A 19,434-nucleotide genomic window follows, 5' to 3' on the forward strand; every position below is an offset into this window, starting at 1 on the left:
TTCTCTCGATAATAAAATTACGCTTTTTTCCCGAAAAAGGAATGCTGAGGGAAAAAGGAATGTCCAGACTATTCCAAGGATAGATCAATGGCATTGATAAGCATGTATCGTGGTTAAATTAATTGTGTGCGTATTTTGAATTTTTCCATATTTTTGGATTTTTAAATATATATATATATAATCTGGCACAGTACCCACATTTCTCCCATAAATACATTCCCAAAATTTGTGCAACATAGTATTTTCAGTCATTTCCTATTCTTGCAAAGGCCACAAAAATCTTGAATCAGTCATTTGAGTGTCCAGACTATTCTAAGGCTAGATCAGGAATATTTGATAGTCAAAGTCTAAAGGTTTTCATATGTATAATTTGGAGTAAAGAAAACAGAAGGTTTTGGGTTAGTCAGAGTGAAACCCTTCTTACGATGTATATATTTGAAGTCCGGACTCAATTTTTGCGAACAAGCAGAATTTCAATTCTTGTGAAATTGTTAATATAGATTTCAGAATTTCATTGCATTTAAATATTGTTAATATAGATTTTATGATCTCGAAACCTCAAGATAGTAGCTTCCTAAAACAAACTGTACTACCCTCTTCACATATACTAATTCCATTGAATAAGAACAAGAATTCTTCCATCGATATATATATATATATATATATATATATATATATATAATCTGGCTTCACTGGACAAGAATTCTTCCATCGATATACATATATATAATCTGGCACAGTACCCACATTTCTCCCACAAATGCATTCGCAAAATTTGTGCAACATAGTATTTTCAGTAATATTCTATTCTTGCAAAGGCCACAAAAATCTTGAATCAGTCATTTGAGTGGCCAGACTATTCTAAAGCTAGATCAGGAATATTTGATAGTTAAGTCTAAAGGTTTTCATATGTATAATTTGGAGTAAAGAAAATGGAAGGTTTTGGGTTAGTCAGAGTGAAACCCTTCTTATGATGTATATATTTGAAGTCCGAAGACCGGACTCAATTTTTGCGAACGAGCAGAATTTCAATTTTCTTGTCAAATTGTTAATATATTTCAGAATTTCATTGCTTTTAAATATTGTTAATATAGATTTTATGATCTCGAAACCTCAAGATAGTAGCTTCCTAAAACAAATTGTACTACCCTCTTCACATATACTAATTCCATTGAATAAGAATAAGAATTCTTCCATTGATATATATTTATAATCTGGCACAGTACCCACATTTCTCCCATAAATACATTCCCAAAATTTGTTTAACATGGTATTTTCAGTAATTTTCTATTCTTGCAAAGACCACAAAAATCTTGAATCAGTCATTTGAGTGTCCAGACTATTCTAAGGCTAGATCAGGAATATTTGATAGTCAAATTCTAAAGGTTTTCATATGTATAATTTGGAGTAAAGAAAATGGAAGGTTTTGGGTTAGTCAGAGTGAAAACTTCTTATGATGTATATATTTGAAGTCCGGACTCAATTTTTGCGAACAAGCAGAATTTCAATTTTCTTGTGAAATTGTTAATATAGATTTCAGAATTTCATTGCTTTTTGTAATGTTCCAAACTAAGGAAAATAGTACTATGCAAAGCAAATAATAAAAACAACACCATAAAATTGAAACATTCAGTTCAGACACATAAAAAGTCCAGGAATATCCAACCACTGAGCCATTTTATTATAATCTGGGAGAATAATACAATATGTGGAGGTGGTGCACCTGGGCTTGCCTCAATGGCAAGCGTGATCAAACTCAGGTGGTAATATGTCAAAGCCCAGATGGCACAATAACTGCTCAATGATGACTTGCGCTGCCCCTGTGAAACTGTGATGTCTGCTGCAAGGATGCTACTGGAAACCCCTCCTCCAGTGCTCAAAAAATTACGGGAAATTAACCCTAGCCTCTCCACCAAATACCCAGAATAACCCACAAAAGAATTGGCCAAATGTTGACCTCAGAATTTTGGCATTGGGACCCCTGTTTGACCCATTAGATCTGCCCAGAAAATTGTATAAAATTAGGAGTGTGATCCTTGCCCAAAACCTAGAAAAAATCCAGAAAGGGTTTCCCTTGGTTCCCACCTTCAAAAATTGACCCTTCACAGCTTGGTCCTCCTCCAATTTCGAATTTTGTTGTTGTGACTGATCCTATCAATCTCTGCTCTCCCAACTCTAGCAATCCTCATCAAATGGCCCTCCAAGTGATCTCCTACTTCTCCCGGCCAGCTCCAGCTCTACAATTTTTTCCTCCGACTCCCACGCGAGCCCAATGATGGCTATCTGCGCAGGCCCAAGTGACTATAAATTGAACTGCTCCAATGTAGCAACCTCCTACTCCAAAACTCTCTCGAAAGGTTTATCCTCCACTGTAACTTCAATGCCCAAACTCTCCTGGCAGTTGCTGCCCGGACGAACCCACAAGCAACACCTGCGTGTTCCCCTTCTGCGTCCTCCAGAAACATGCACTGGCTAAGACAAATGTTAATGATATGACTGTGAAACTCCACCGGCTCTCCTCCAAGGTAGTACGAATTGCCTTCCTAGGGTGGCAGTTGAAGTCCACCGAAGCAAAGGTTGATATCTCTGCTCAGAGACACTCATGTGCTAAACAACACAGTAACCCAGCTAAGTAGCTCGAGGAACTAAGGTTGAGTTCAATATGTCAAAATATACCAAATGAGGCTGAGCTTCCTCTATTTATAATTTGTGGGCTTCTTTTCCCATGTGGGCCCCCTCCATCTAGCAATTCGACTTTCCCTCCTTAGTCATTCGAACTTCCCTCTAAGATGGTGCGTATTGCTATGCCAACAAAACATTTTGGCCCCTTTTTCCTTCCTAAGTCTTTTCCAAAAATCACATGGGTCCCATGGCCTCCAAAATTGTCAAAATTGTAGAATAAATAAACCTATAACAGTTTAATTTCGGAAGGGACATTACAGTCCTCCCCTCCCAAATGTTGCTTGTCCCCAAGCAACTTCAACAACGAATACTCACCTATGTGTTCACCCTCCCAGGTGACATCCTCATCCAGCAAATTCCTCCAATGCACCAAAAATATTTTGTCCTCCAGCAATCCCTGAACAAGCGCCTCCCCTGTCATGTTGATCACCCCTATCACCATCAGTAATACCGGGGTCCCAAACGTGCCACTGACTCATCCTAGGCCCCTGCACTATCCTGACATGAAGGAATCCCTCAATACCAGGATCCCAATCCATCCTGTCCCACCTGAAGCTCCCCTCACTCCACTCACTATCATGTCCGGTATAAATACCAGAAGTCCCCCACACCATCAGTGACTCGCTAAGGCCTAAAGGAAGACCTGAGTGACCTCCCCCTGTTGCAGTCGGTTGACCCCTAATGGTCACTGAGTTGTCTAGTATTGTGATGTCTGGGTCCCTTGCTAGCCATAGAAGGGTGCCACCATGTTGTCGCTGCACCACTCTGGCTCTAGCTGACTGCCCATCATGCGTACACTGTATCCTCCTCTCCTAGAACTCGATGGTGGAATACTGATAGAGGCGAGACACATCCTGCCCTGACATCTCCATGACGCCAAAGTCTACCCATCTAGATCTAACTCTAAACCGGTGCAGCCACAAAGAAAGCCTACCTCACCCTCCGATGAAGGTCACTGTGTACCCCCATGTGCCAATCCCAGAGTGAACTAGACCACTCTCTGCCATGAATCCGACCATCACGAGATAGAGTGATCTACCAATCAACTGAAGCCCTGCATCCCCTAATTGGACATGCTGCAACATAGCTCTGACAACTACAGGAATCCATCCATGCCTCATCTCTAGTCCCCGCATGTGATCAATATATAGGCTCTATTGACCACTACGTGTCAACTACCCATAGCAGTACACCCCCTTTTTTTGCAAAAGGGATAGCACCTGATCGATGTGTTCATGTCGTCCAGCTATCATTATCAACCTGGTGATCATGTTATAATGTAAACCCATTCTGCATGTATAATGTAAATAATCTCAGCAAATCCATGTCGTGTATGTAATTGCCTAGGTAAACCTACTTTTTTGGTGACGATCTACATTCCAAGAGGCTTTTTGTCTCACCGATCCATTCTCGGATGGTCGACAGAGTTTTCCTTCAGTCTTGCCCCAAAGCCGGAATGGATTTTGTCACTGGGATCTTAGGGGAGTCCTAGTGCTCTAGATCGAGTCTATGTAAAAGTAATTTGGGAATAATCCTAACTATTTGGTTAGATTATTTTATTATAAATTGCTTGGTCTGTTGGATCATATTTGTGTCACAGAAATGGATAGTCTGTGAGGGTCTTTTACAAATGGGTTTTCCCCCTTCTGATGTAAAAAAATATGAAAATCATGATGTAAAGTGTCTTGAGGGTTGGAAAAATAATTTATCCCCTCATAGGTTAGTTAATTAAATTTTCTGGCCAAAAATTAATTAAAATCCTAAGCCAAAAATTTAATTAATTCTAGGTCCTAGCTAAATTTAAATTCTTCGAAGGCAAAATTCGTCGGTCCTTAAAAATTAAATTTTAAAAGTTCCCGAAACTAAGATAAATTAATTATTTTGCTAAATTTTAAGCCTTTGATCCCTGGGGTTAAGTCAAAGTCAAAATTTTGAGGAAATTAATTCAAAATTTTAATTTTTGAATTAATTAAAATGCGTTTAATTGAAAAATTCGAATTTCCCCAAGAATTTAAAATTTCGACGAATGAGATTAAAAGAAATTTTGATCCTCATCAACAATTGAGATTGCTCTGACGAGGATCACTCGAACTAGCCGTTGGAGGATTTATCTTTAAATAGGAACTCATTTGTCAGTCGAATGATCCGACCTTTGAGTCATGTGCTAAGCGAAAAAATCTCGTATAATCTTTTTTTTTGAATAATAAAGAAAGACTTTGGGGTTAATCTTCGTCGGTGTTACTATTCATGGAAATAATGTAAGATGTGTCATTTTTCATGCGTAAATTTTTTTAGCCATTAATAATAGCTTCTGAAGAGTGATTTGAGTACAAGGATCTTGCTAAGTCGTTGGGGTTTAAGTGATAATTCAAATTTTGAATGTAATAGCAGGTATCTCTATTTATCTGAATTTTATTATCATTTTCTCACTCTATTTTGATGGTTGGATTGAGTTTTGCAGGAAAATCTTGAATTTTTTAGATCATCAGGCATTCAAGGAAGTTTTTAGTCGGACCAACCAACTCCCGATCCATGTTTTTTGAAGAGCCCAGCTCAATTTGATCCTGGGCTTATCATAAGATTTTTATTGGTGATGCATGAAGGGTTTTGAACTAAGCATCTCCTTTAAGATTTAAAAACTTTATTTTTTTATGTGCAAAATTGAAAGATCTGGCTGTTGAGAGCCTTAGACTATCAGATCTGGGAGCGGAGTTGGACTCATACTCCTCATATCTGATAGATTTACCATTCTTGTACATAGATCTGTAAATTATTTTTGGGTTTCTAACTTGGGTTTTTTTGGGTTTTAGTTTTATCATTGTATATATCGTTTGGGTGTTTCTTGTTGTCTTGCAACTACAAATCTAAGGAAGAAACCTGTGTAGAGTCCAGATCTAAACCCTGGAGGGTAAGATCTGGATCTCTAGGTTCATCAGCATCATTTTGCAAGAAAATTATCCAGCATTTTGCAGTCCAAGGGTTTTAAATTTTTTTTAAATATGGAAATGATTTAACAAGGGTTGTCATTGATAAATCTGAAACATAAAGATACATTGGTGTGAAATTCGTTTTTTTGGGTTTATCTAAACTTTTGGGCTACAGTTTCTTTGTTGCCTGGGGTTTTCTAAACAGAAAATTTCGAATTTGATTTTACTGTCTACATCTTGGGGTTTTTTGAAAAATTTCGAAATTGTTATAGTGTCTGCATTTGGAGGATTTTCAAAACAAAACAAAACAAAAAACCTAAGTATTTTTGTTGCTTGGGTCTTTTCGTTTTCTGCTTCAATTTTCTCCCTGTCCGCAGCCTCCTTTCTCCGTTACATACGAATCCCTCTGCATGTTGCCTTAAGCCCCCGCTGTCATAACTTCAAGTGCCTCCGCGTTCTTCATTGCTGCTCTCAAATCCGCTGCTCACCGTTAAACCGCAGCCAAACCTTCCTCACTAGCTTCACCTGCCATCTCCATTCCCGTCGGCCAAAACACCCTCCTGCGTCCTTATCCGCTGCCTCTATCAAACCTGCAACCTGCGTTCTCCTCAAATCTGTCGGCTCACTCTCTTCTTCTACCTGCGTTTAATCCTGCAACGTTTCCTTGCTTCTCCGTTGACTGCATCCATCGCAGCTCCAGCTCTCCATGGCCCTTTCTTCCAGCAGACCTGCACGCCCGAACCTCCTCGTCCTCCCTCAACGCTGCACTATCCTTCATCTTTGCCACCGTCGAAGTAACCTACACGCATAGCAAAAACATTCCATGTATGTGTTTCTATTTATGCGATTAGGTTAGTTTATTTCATTTGTATTTTAGTTAAGAGTTAGGGTTAGTTTTATTATTCGACCTTTTCCTTTTTCTTTTTATCATGTATGTGTTAGTCAAGGTTAGTATAGTTTTCTTTTATTTATTTATTTTTTTCAATTTGAATTTACTTTTGTTTTTTACATTTTTCATTTTTCATTTTTTTTGGTTTTGATTTTATTTTGACTTTAATTTAAAAAAGCCTTTTTTGAATCTTTGTGACAATTGATATTTTTATTTTTTATTTTTTATAAAATTAAAAATCATAAAAAATTCTAAAAATTAAAAAATCTAAAAAATTAAAAAAATCTAAAAAGATTTAAATTTTTTTTGTGACTTTGGGATTGACAATTAAATAAACTAAAAAGGGATTTGCGCTTTCACATTAATATTTTAATGTGGCCTATGGCCCATTAGAATTTTAATTTTTAACCCTTTAATTCGTTTTAACTTTGATTCATTTTAATTCAGTCACATTAAAATATTTTAATTTCTCCATTCAACTAATTGCCTAAGGAATAACTAAAATTCTAATTTTAAAGTTCCTTGGTGTTATTTGGTGATTAAATGCAATTTTCATGATTTCTCTATTGTCAAGGTGCGATAAATGTTTTAAATTTATATTGGCTACAAGAGAAAGTTAATTAGATTCTAGATCTGGGTCATTAATGAAAATCATTTTAAATCTGGAATCTCTTGCATGATAGAGTTTTGGGCGTTTATATTGATCATTCAAGATTGTTATTATTTGTCACATTTGTAAATTGCTTTGGATAACTTGTTGTTAATTGATCTATGGTTAATCGAATACTATGGCACTGGTCTATAATCATTCCTATCCTATGGTCGTGTCTTGTGTTTAATCTGTCTATCTCAATTGACCGAGACTCGTTTTAAATTCATCAAGTTGTTCCTCCTTAAAATCTCCTAGAGCCTGTGTTTCATAGGTTATCTTCATCCATATACCTTAGGGACTACCCCTCTGGACTTGTCTAGGAGAGAGTTTAAACGGAGTAAGGATTAGAGTGACAGCCCTTACTCTTAGCGTTATCGCGGTGCCTAGACACTTTGTGCAACAACAGGCTCCATATATCGTGGGCTAATCTGATGCATGCTAATCTACCCTGTGCTTGCCACTGTGTAGTATTGATGATCGCTAGAAGCCATGTGTGCCAAAGAGCTACCCCCTGAATGCAACCAAAAGATGGGTATCCAATACTCGTAATCGACTTAGGGTATGTGGATCCCTCCTGTCCCTGCCAACCATCACCTCTGGGTCTGCCATCTGCCCTCTCGATAATGTACTAATATAAGGTCTGGAGCCCGGACACATACTGGGAAACTACCTCAGTCGTACCCGATATCCTCTGCTCATGCTTGGTCCCAACATGCCTGAGAAAAGAGTAACACATGTCTCCCTCAGGACTAGCTCCCTAGACATAGACTCAGTGATGAATGATATGCCACCCCTGCAAATGATCACCTCATCCCCCAACCTGTGGTTGTCAACTGATGCACCAATCCAATACCACCGCTGAAAAGTCTCCCCCCTAGTGCGCTGAGTGTCACCCAAATATCTCGAGTGAACTCCTCGTCCCTTGCTGCTCATGCCCAGAGTGTTGAAAGTCGACAACAAAATCGACTACGCCCAGGAGGGATGTAGAAGAGGGTCAAGACTCAAGCATGTGAGTCCCCGTGGATACCATCAAGTATCGCTCATCTGTGTCCCCATCGATCCTAGGTGAACTACGCCCAAAGGTATGCCCGGTGTTTCCGTCCAAGGGTCTCCTTGGAGGCAACACTCCAAGACCTCATTGTGCAGTACTATACACCCCTGCATACCACCGATCATCCCAGTACTCCTGGACATGCCACTGTACACCGCGACCTACCCCTGTACACCACTAGATACCCTCGACTACGGCTATGCCATCCTGTACCATCTTGTGTCCCGCCTGTGTCACTGTACCTGTCACCCCCCGCATGTACTCAATGCGATGTGAGGCACTCCCACTCCATAGCGCAGTCCAACATACTACAACACACCCCCATGCGTCTCCATGCCCATCTGCAAACCACTGCTCCACACTAGATGCTCCTACCCATCCCTGAATGAGATGGCCTAAAGTTGTGTCCATATGCGTTGGCCCGCATCCAACCCATATCATCACCTCCACTGTCACATCACCATGCTCTCCGATGAGGGGACCTCCCCTCCAAGTCCTCCCTAAGGGATCCAAGAAGTGAACCTCCCCAGGTGTTAGCAGCGATGCCACCACTTCTCTGTTCCTCTGTGTCTCACACAAATACGAAGAATCCCCAGCTCCATACAAGGCACTGTCTGGTGGCCTGCCAATGCTACCTCCTCCGACAAACTCCTACCAGAGTATGTTGATCATCCTAAAACCCCGTGTACAATTGTCATACCAAGACACCCCAAGGAGTCTACCCAAAAACTGGTTGGCCATTGGTGCTCGCCAAAACTCTCCTAGCGGAGATGCACGCTCGACTGCTAGGTCAACTATACCCTCTAGGTCGTAGTCAACCGGTAGACCTGGGAAATGATAGGTGGTCCCTCCCCGATCCCAATAACAGTCGGGGTTTCCAGCATCCCCAGTGCCTGGAAACTCCTACTGGGCTCCACCTAGGTCCACTACCATCTACATAGTCCACTCCACCGGGTACCAACTTAGAATCTCTTGCCACCCAACCCCAAGAGAGGAATCGAATGCACGAACTCCCGCACATAGAACAACCCCAACATGCGGGTGTTGCACCAATGCAACTCAGGTCGTCTCATCTCGCTATCCTAGTCAATACATACAATCTGACTAGGTAGCTCTGTCTCCCTCTGTCCAATGGGCCAAGGTAACCTGACAGTGCTACGAGCCTCGTCTATGTATGCCCGAAGAGGGTTGCTTTCACGCTCCAACATGCACTCTAGCTGCACCAGTACCGAATCCAACTGCTCCCCAACGTGAATCAATTTGGTTGTGGACTCGACACAAACCACTCTCATGCCCTCTAGCTCCTCGTTCTGCTGCAAAATAGCCTCATGCACTAATGCGACCTTCCTTTTTAATGCTAGAAGGTCGGCCTGAAACTGGTGGAACTGTCGTGGGCATCTATCGCCTGTAAACTCGGTCACAACTCCAGATACCTCAGCAACTGTTGGCATCTCGTCCATGGGTGGCTCCTCCTCAACAGATGGCTCTATGTGTGTAGGCTCTATCTTCTCCACCAAGGTGTCAACTGGGGCTATCAAAGAGGTCTCTAATAAAGGTGACTCATGTGCCACACCGGGTATATCGATGTGCTCCTCACCATCCCGTGGGCTCTCAACATCATGCTCAACCTCCTCCTCCGGCTCCTGATATCTGAAGCCAGGTATCCACCAGCAAAAGCGCCCCCTGGTCTCACCCTCCAACTGTTTTTGTCCTACCTACTCCCTTTTAGGAGATCAAGTGCCCTGATCTGGTCGACTTTCCCCATGATGTAGATGGTTGCACCCCCATGGCCTGCACACCTCTCATGTCTTGTTGTAAGAGTGAGGATGGGTTTGGTCTGTCACCCTCCTCAACTGGGCCAACCTCACATCGTCCCAATGAATTCTACCCCAAAATTTATGCATACCGGGTCTCCCTTGAGCCATGGGTTTGTCACCGGTTTCCCCCATCACTGTGCACTCATATTCAAAGCTTCCATGATCTTCTGGCTAGTTTCCCACAGTTGGACCAGGATCATGCTCTGATACCACTGTAATGTTTCAAATTAAGGAAGATAGTGCTATGCAAAGCAAATAATAAAAACAACACCATAAAATTGAAATATTCAATTCACACCCATAAAAAGTCCAGGAATATCCAACCGCTGAGCCATTTTATTATAACCTGGGAGAAAAGTACAATAATGCGGAGGTGGTGCACCTGGGCTTGCCTCAATGGCAAGCGTGATCAAACCCAGGTGGTAGTATGTCAAGCCCAAATGGCACAATAACTGCTGCAATGATGCCTTGCGCTGCCCCTGTGAAACTGTGATGTCTGCTGCAAGGATGCTACTAGAAACCCCTCCTCTGGTGCTCAGAAAATTATGGAAAATTAACCCCAGCCTCTCCACCACCCAGTATAACCCACGAAGGAATTGGCCAAATGTTGACCTCGGAATTTTCGCCCAAATTCCCCTTGGCTCCTCTAGCTACTGGCTGAGTTGGGACCCCTATTTGACCCCTTAGATCTGCCCAGAAAATTCTATAAAATTAGGAGTGTGATCCTTGCCCAAAACCCACAGAAACCTAGAAAGGGTTTCCCTTGGTTCCAACCTTCAAAAATTGACCCTTCACAGCTTGGCCCTCCTTCAATTTCGAATTTTGTTGCTGTGACTGATCTTGTCACTCTCTGCTCTCCCAACTCTAGCAATCCTCCTCAAATGGCCTTCCAAGTGATCTCCTACTTCTCCCGGCCAGCTCCAGCTCTACAATTCCTTCCTCTGACTCCCATGTGAGCCCAATGATGGCTATCTGCACAGGCCCAAATGACTGTAAATCGAACTGATCCAATGCAGCAACCTCCTACTCCAAAAGTCTCCTGGAAGGTTTATCCTCCACTGTAGCTTCAATGCCCAAACTCCCCCGGCAGTTGTTGCCCAGATGAACCCACAAGCAACACCTGCATGTTCCCCTTCTGCGTCCTCTAGAAACACGCACTGGCTGAGACAAATGTTGAATGATATTAATGTGAAACTCCACCGGCTCTCCTCCAAGGTAGTACGAATTGCCTTCCTAGGGTGGCACTCGAAGTCCACCGAAGCAAAGGTTGAGATCTCCGCTCGGAGACACTCGTGTGCTAAATAGCACAGTAACCCAGCTAAGCAACTCGAGCAACTAAGGTTGAGTTCAATATGTCAAAAGATACCAAATGAGGCTGAGCCTCCTCTATTTATAATTCGTGGGCCTCTTTTCCCATGTGGGCCCCCTCCAACTAGCAATTCGACTTTCCCTCCTTAGTCATTCGAACTTCCCTCTAAGGTGGTGCGTATTTCCTCGTGTGGGTGGCCCCCACGCTATGCCAACAAAACATTTCGGCCCCTTTTTCCTTCCTAAGTCTTTTCCAAAAATCACATGGGTCCCATGGTCTCCAAAATTGTCAGAATTATAGAATAAATAAACCTGTAACAGTTTAATTTCGGAAGGGACATTACATTTTTAAATATTGATAATATAGATTTTATGATCTCGAAACCTCAAGATAGTAGCTTCCTAAAACAAATTGTACTACCCTCTTCACATATACTAATTCCATTGAATAAGAACAAGAATTTTTCCATTGATATATATATATATATATAATCTGGCACAGTACCCACATTTCTCCCATAAATACATTCCCAAAATTTGTGCAACATAGTATTTTCAGTAATTTTCTATTCTTGCAAAGGCCACAAAAATCTTGAATCAGTCATTTGAGTGTCCAGACTATTCTAAGGCTAGATCAGGAATATTTGATAGTCAAAGTCTAAAGGTTTTCATATGTATAATTTGGAGTAAAGAAAACGGAAGGTTTTGGGTTAGTCAGAGTGAAACCCTTCTTATGATGTATATATTTGAAGTCCAGACTCAATGTTTGCGAACAAACAGAATTTCAATTTTCTTGTGAAATTGTTAACATAGACTTCAGAATTTCATTGCTTTTAAATATGATCTTGAAACCTCAAGATAGTAGCTTCCTAAAACAAATTGTACTGCCCTCTTCACATATACTAATTCCATTGAATAAGAACAAGAATTCTTCCATTGAACCAAATCACGAGAAATCTTTCAACAAGTAACCCCATATGAGTAGTACATTGCTTGCTTTCAGTCAATCTCTTAGCTCTAGTTGTTTATTAGCACTCAGTAGGCCATACATCAATGTGAGTCAAAAGCAAATATGGGAAAAGGTAGCAGTGACAAGTAAAAGTTGCTAGTACACAAGACATGCAAAATTTACAGAAATTAATCACAATGCTGGAGTGCCAAAACGAACGAGATACTTACCAATAATACCTGCCATGGATGAAGGCCCCAGATTGCACAAATGTTATTCAGTATCTCAGTACTGCACAGAAAAAACAAACAAACAAACTCGTCAAAAGTAATAAATAACATTCAGGTAGTGCAAATACTGAAGGTTCTCAAAAGAGCAGGTAGGCTGAGAACAAACTAGTGATTTGCAGCCTTTGTAACTTCTTCAGTTGACTTCTCCAAGGTTTTAGCTATTTCTAAATTTCTTATATGTTGGAATTTATAATTTCCAAGTTTTTCCAGCAGGTCATTCAGCAGTGACTGATCTCCTCGTGCTATAAGTGCTTGTGAAATTCCCCTCTCCTATTTGTTGGAGCATTGTCATTAGTTTAATGCAAACAAAGATACAAAAAGATTATCTATAAGAAAGAACTTCATTATTCAAGCAAAAACTCATTTAGAGTTTCTTCCTTAGCAGGCCAAGCATAAAAATGGTTTTATAGTCTGCTCACCAAAATTTTGCTAGTGATCATAAAGCTTGCATAATAAAGGAGAGACGAACAGCCCGATTTTCTACATGGTGTGTTAAATTAGAAAGATCATAACCTAACCTTGTAAATCATTGCTAAGTCTACTTTGTAAATCATTTATTTATGTTATGCATGCATGTAATTTGACTCAATCCTTAAATGGCTGCTTCGATTTGAGAAAAAATGAAAAGAATACTTGTAACCTGCATTTACCTCGTTAAAGAACAAAATGAGGTCAGTTGGCTCTATTGATCAAGGGATTGGACTCGCGATCGAGTCAAATTACACGCATGCATAACATAGATAATGGGGCAATGTCAAAAGAGTCGCACAAGCCTCCCAGGGCTAGGAGCCTCTCCCTAAATGGAAGAAATCCCCATATCTACAAGGCACCAATATGTAATATCCATGTTAAGAGATTACCCTTCGGATGAGATTCTGGGTTAGGGTTTGCAATAAGGACATGTATTTTATAACAGTAATGTAGCACTTTTTCAATCTATAAAACAGTGATGATCATTGAATGCATGAACAATTGATTTCATCAACAGCATTATAAGCAGGGCCAATTCAACAAGTAATTATCAGATTTACAAATTCTTCAGTTTTTCCAACAATACAGATATAGTTTATAAATTTACAAACTGTAGCTATCACACCAGCTAACCTATATTCAGCCCCTGAGTTCTTCCTTGGCTCCTTGCTGTCAGTCAGCTGCAGCCCAGATTTCTGAGAGAACCCCCTCCTCCCCCACCGCACCCCGTGCTACTTGATGCCTTGAATCAGCTCGCTGTAGGTTCGTACCCAATTACAGGCAGCCTGCTAACTCTGTGCCACAGACAGCCAGTCGTTCTTCTTCTTCCAATCCTTGCTGCCTAGGCTCCAACCCTTGCCTGCCCTAAAAAGATGATCTGCTGCTTCAATAGGCCTATTTCTAGCACTTGCTGGCCTCAGAAAGGTGACCCACTGCCTCAGTAGGATGATTCTCAGCCCTAACTGACCATAGAAAGCTAGTTCGCTGCCTCAGGAGGATTAGTCCAGCCTTCACTGCCTCAGCCACTAGGTTCCTGGCCTTCGCTTGCCTCAGAAATGACCCGCTGCATCAAAATGATCAGTCCCACCCTCGCTGCCTCATAGGTGAATGTTGCAACCTTGGCTTTGCCTCAAGAAGGTAATCTGCTGCCTCAAACAGATTCACTTCCAAACCTTGCTGCCACAGACTTAAGATTCTAGATGCACTTGCCTCAAAAAGATAGTTTGCTGCCACAGAAAGATGCTCCTCTAGCCAGAATTCGGTCTTGTAGCAAGAATGATAGGGGGATTGGCTAGGGTGGAATTTTTCACCACCAAAACCAATCAGAAAAAAGGGGTCTTAAAACCCTCCAAGAGCCTCAACCCAAAATCAGAAAGATAACAAAAACATGATGATCATAATGAATCTCCTCTCTCCTTTTCATAGATTCTCTTTGGGATTTTTTAGATTCTCTTTGGGGTTTTTCCCTCCTAATTTCAATTTGAGTGGCTAACAAGTTTCCCTCCATTTGCCCCAAATTAACTATCATTATCTAATGTTACCTAAGTAACATTAAATAATGGTTTCCCCCTTTTCAAATGACTATAACCTACGGGGTTAAATAGGCTACTACATCCTCCCTTGGGCAATTTAATTTGAAGAGGACATTACAGTCCCCCCTTCCCGACATTGCTTGTCCTCAAGCAATTGCAAATTCGGGTGCTGCAAGATTTGTTCTCCTTCCCACATGGCGTCCTCTTCAAGCAAATCCTTCCACCTAATAAGATATTTTGAGATCATCATGCCCCTCAATCTCCTCTCTCGGACAGCCATGATAGCTTCCGAAATCAATATTAGCTGCCCCTCCTCGTCCAAAGGGGGGAGCTTAACTGAAGTAGTAACCCGTTGACTGACTGCCTTCTTGAGGCATGATACATGGAAGACATTGTGGATTTTGCTTCCTTCCAGCAGCTTCAGCTCATATGCTACTTAACCAATCCATCTGATTATTTTGGAAGGCCCATAAAATCTTGGTTTTAGTTTCTCTGCACCACTTTTCTTGAGTGAAGACTGACGATATGGCCGTAATCATAGGAAAAATAAGTCTCTTACCTCAAAGTTGCGCTCTACTATGTGCCTATCCACATACATCTTCTGCTAGTTCTAGGTAAGGACCTTAAGGATGGCATGGCTCTCCTATATCCAATCTTTGGCTTTTGGAACCTTGTTATCCCCAAATTCCAAATCAACAAATGATGGAGCATCATACCCATGCAGTGCCCTAAATGGGGTCATCGCAATGGATAGATGATAAGTGGCATTGTAGCAGTGCTCCCCAAGATGTAACCATTTGATCCAAGCCTTCTATTGTCCTAACACAGTTAAGCAGATACCCCTGAATCCATTTATTCACAATCTTTGTTTGGCCATGCGTTTGAGGATGATAGTTGATACTAGGGGTCAATTCCATGCCCACCAATCTGAACAACGCCTGTCAAAATGCACTAACAAACCTGCCATCTCAATCACTAACTATATTTTTACTAAACCCATGGAGTCTAAACACCTCCTTGAAGAACAATTCCACCACCTGTGTTGCCTTATAATCTGTTGAATTCGCAAAGAAATGTGCGAACTTGGTCAATCTGTCAACTATCACATAGATGCAATCCTTGCCCTATGCCTTGGGTAGTCCATCAATACGCTCTCCCACTTCTACTCTAGAATTTGCAAGGGTTGTAGTAATCCTCCAGGAGTAATATGCTCGGGCTTGCTCTACAAACAAGTCATGCACTCCCTTACATGCCCCAACACATCATCCTTGAGGCCTTCCAAGAAAACCCTTCTCTAAACTGCTTGTAAGTTTTGAAGAACACTTTGTGTCCTACTAGTGGTGTGCCATGTATGGCCTTCAAGATCTTCTCCATGGGTGTGGATTCAGGGACGAAACACAACCTGTCTTTATAGAAAATGACCTCATCTACTATTTTGTACTTGTCATCCTGGATGAGACCGTCTATTAACTCACAAGCAAACTTGTTTTTAGAATATTCTACAAAGAGGTGGGCTTTCCAATCTCCTGCGATCGCCATGAGTGAACATGCGACTAGTTTCTTAGAAAGTGCATCAACCACAATGTTCTTCTTGCCTTTCACGTACTCAATATCAAAATCATAGGCCTAAATCTTACTTACCCATTTTTGTTGTCTTTCATTCAAGTCCTTTTGCTCCAAGAAGTGTCGTAAGCTATTGTGATCTGTTTTGACCACAAACCTGCCCCCTACCAAGTATTGTCTAAACTTCATCAAAGCATGCAAAAATGGCAAGCATCTCTTTGTTAGAGTTTATTTGGATCCCTGAGTTTCCGGCTTTCAAAGCTAAGTTGCCGGAAACGGCTGCCTGAAAACCCAAAACGCCGTTTTCCATTTTGGATCCGTATGCACAGTGAAAACGGCAAAAAAACGCCGAAAAAACGTATTGGGTGCCGTTTTTGGATTCGGAAACTTACCGCTTTTTTTTCGCCGTTTCTCAGGTGTTTTTCTGAAAAAACCCTCTCGTTTAAAAAAAAAAATACTTTTCTCGCAATCGTGATACGTTTTTGGAAAAATTCAAAACGTTTTTGTTAGCTGCATGCCTTGCCCTCCGGGAACGGTGAACACATCGGTTTTAAGTTTTTAAGTTTCAACAAGTTAAAGTTATGGCTTAACCATTTACGATTTATCATTTTACCCTAACCTAAACGACAAGAGTGTTGTCGCCGCCACTGAGAGGTTCATTGCCCGCTGACTCGCTGAAACTCGAGAGGTTCACTATCCATTGTCCAAACTCCAGTGCCATCACCGCGGACACCGAAGAGACATAGCTGCACAGTGCAGCGTTCTGATTCCTGAACCGTTGAACGTCGTCGGCTGCCGGCATCATTGGTCCTGGACTCCTCGTATTTATGTTATCATTTTGTTAAACTTTTATGAATCAACGAGTCTGTCCATCGATTTCTGTGTGTTTATACTATTCAGTTTTGGTCAGTGCAAGCAGCACTATAGCATGTTTATGTGAAGGTGAAGTCCAGTTTTTTGTCAAAAAAATAATCTTAGTATGAGCAAGGTAAAGGTCAGCTTGTGAAATGTTTTCTCCAGTCCCCATGGGACAGCAACATGTATAGTCATAAACATGATTATAATGATTTTTTTCTATGGAATATATATATAATATAGACTTTTTCCATAGCCCCCCATAGATTATTTAACTTCACATCAAACCCATTGGCCTATTGGGCCTATAACATATTTGAAAGTATTTGATAAGGGCTTCTGTCCTAAAGAATCTCCATAATGAGACTCTCCTATACAATCAAATCTGTTTTATCCAAGTTCAAGCAGTGTATTGCTTCCCCATAATCAAGCATTATGTGAAATGTTGTAGCAGCTCAACTGCTTCGTCCATTTTTCATGAAACAGATATCTTTGATCAAAAAATCTTTCCATGTCTTGTTCCAAATAATGGAAGCCGTGAGAACCCATGAGATCTAAAGGAAATGAACCTAAAGCAAGCGACAAATGATAGAAAAAGCACAAACAAAGGAACCAATAAGTACTCTTCTCACGTTGCCCTAGACTTTATGTTACTCTTGGACCTAAACAGATATAAAGTTATAAACATTAGTGTTGTTTAGGAAGAGTAATGTAGACTGTAGTAGCACCTAGTTTAAAGTTTCAACATGATTCACCTCCTTAGGTTCTTAAAGTCCCAATTGATCAGATAAGCATCCTTACATACCTTCACGTATTCAAGTGCTCTCTCAGCCTGGTTGGTGCCACCAATGTGATTGGGATCTTTCCTTATCAAACTCTAGAGTCTAAATCCGGCCATGACAGCAAACTGTTTATCACAGATTTCACTCATTTTTGTAGTTATTGGAATAATAACTAATAATGATGGAACAGAGTAAAGAGAAAGGCATATAAATAAATGATGAGATAATTTTATTAACATCCAGAAATGACCAAATAATTTTTTTTAAATACATATTTGATATTTGTCAATTTTCTTTTTTCAATTTCATTTACATCATCATCATTCATGGCAACTTCAAGTTCAGCCATTCATGAGGCAGAGGAAGTGGCACATGAAATTGAATCAACCCATAAAGTTGATCCAAAGTCACCACTTTGGAAATATGTAACTACTGTTGGGAAGATCCAAGGAGGTGGATCATTAGCATGGGTTTGGAGTGAGTGTAAAAAGGAGTTTAAGGGGTCATACACACGAATTAAAGCACATTTGCTTGCGTTAAGAAACAATGGGGTTCGAATATGCAGTGGCCCGCCTAAAGAGAATGGGACAGATGGAAATGGTTTAAGCAAGGTAAAAAATGCAAAATATCAGAGAGAACAAGACGAGGCAGATGTTAAAGCAAATGAAGCAAATCCTGCTCCCATTTAAAACACCCAACAAGGTTGGGAGCATCTTCATCAAAGCCTCCACTTCCTTCTCATGGAATTGTTGGTTCAAAGCGGTCAAATTTTAATAATGATGCTCGAGAAATAGCAGATGCAGTTGTAGCCCAATGCATTTATGCAAATGGCCTTCCCTTTAACCTTGTGCGATCTCCTTACTGGGCAAAGATGGTAAAAAGTTTGAATGAAGCCCCAAGAGGGTACAAGATCCCTGGATATGAGAAGATACGCACCACATTGTTGAGTGCTCAAAAGTTAGATTTGGAGGCTAAATTAGCCCCCATTCATGATTCATGGCTCATTTCAGGGGTGTCCATCATTTCTGATGGATGGAAAGATCAAAGCTATAGGCCTTTGATCAATGAAATTGCTCAGAGCCCACATGGGGCAATGTTTTTGAAGGTAGTGGATTGTGAGGGGCAGATGAAAGATTCTCAATTCATTGCTAACATCTTGATTGAAGCAATTGAATTGGTTTGGCCTGAAAATGTTGTTCAGATAATAACTGACAATGCAACAGTGTGTAGAGCAGCAGGGCTAATTATTGAAGGCAAATATCAACACATTTTTTGGACCCCTTGTGTTGTACATTCATTGAACCTCATGTTGAGCAAGTTGGGGAAGCAAATTGAGTGGATTCGAGTTATTTTTGAAGAGGCAAAAGAAATTCAAGCCTTTATCACAAACCACCACATGTCCCAAGGCATCTACAGGGAATTTGCTAAGTTGGAGCTCCTTAAGGTACCTATACTTTAAAGTTTAAAGTTTACTAAATATTTCATAAATTCTAATTTCTGACTCTAAATTCAAATATCTAAATTGGATTCTCAAATGTCATGATTCGTGAATCATAATAGGTTATTCAATCAAATTATGATTTTTCAAATTGATTGAAATTTGAAACATTGGCAATTTGACACCTGCAGGTTGTCGAGACTCGATTTGCTTCTCACATCATAGTCT

At 40.7% G+C, this 19,434-nt stretch overlaps 1 protein-coding gene across 2 annotated transcripts in view; it reads right to left on the minus strand.

The window, feature by feature from the left end:
• Positions 1 to 19,434, minus strand: part of LOC149142051 (uncharacterized) — a 123,836-nt gene that overhangs the window by 60,223 nt on the left and 44,179 nt on the right. The window contains exons 2-3 of one of the 2 annotated variants that reach the window (XM_089447761.1): positions 12,672 to 12,835; positions 12,506 to 12,566 (exon numbers count right to left, since the gene is read on the minus strand). The exons of the other annotated variant lie outside the window; for it this stretch is intronic. Coding sequence (XP_089303887.1) covers positions 12,506 to 12,566; positions 12,672 to 12,835 — 225 coding nt within the window. The remainder of the gene's footprint in view (positions 1 to 12,505; positions 12,567 to 12,671; positions 12,836 to 19,434) is intronic. 2 annotated transcript variants of the gene reach the window in all.

This window comes from Pinus tabuliformis, chromosome X, assembly GCF_031772625.1.
Source record: "Pinus tabuliformis cultivar Carrire ecotype Pingquan chromosome X, CPIR1, whole genome shotgun sequence".
In the NCBI taxonomy this organism is placed as follows: Eukaryota; Viridiplantae; Streptophyta; class Pinopsida; order Pinales; family Pinaceae; genus Pinus; species Pinus tabuliformis.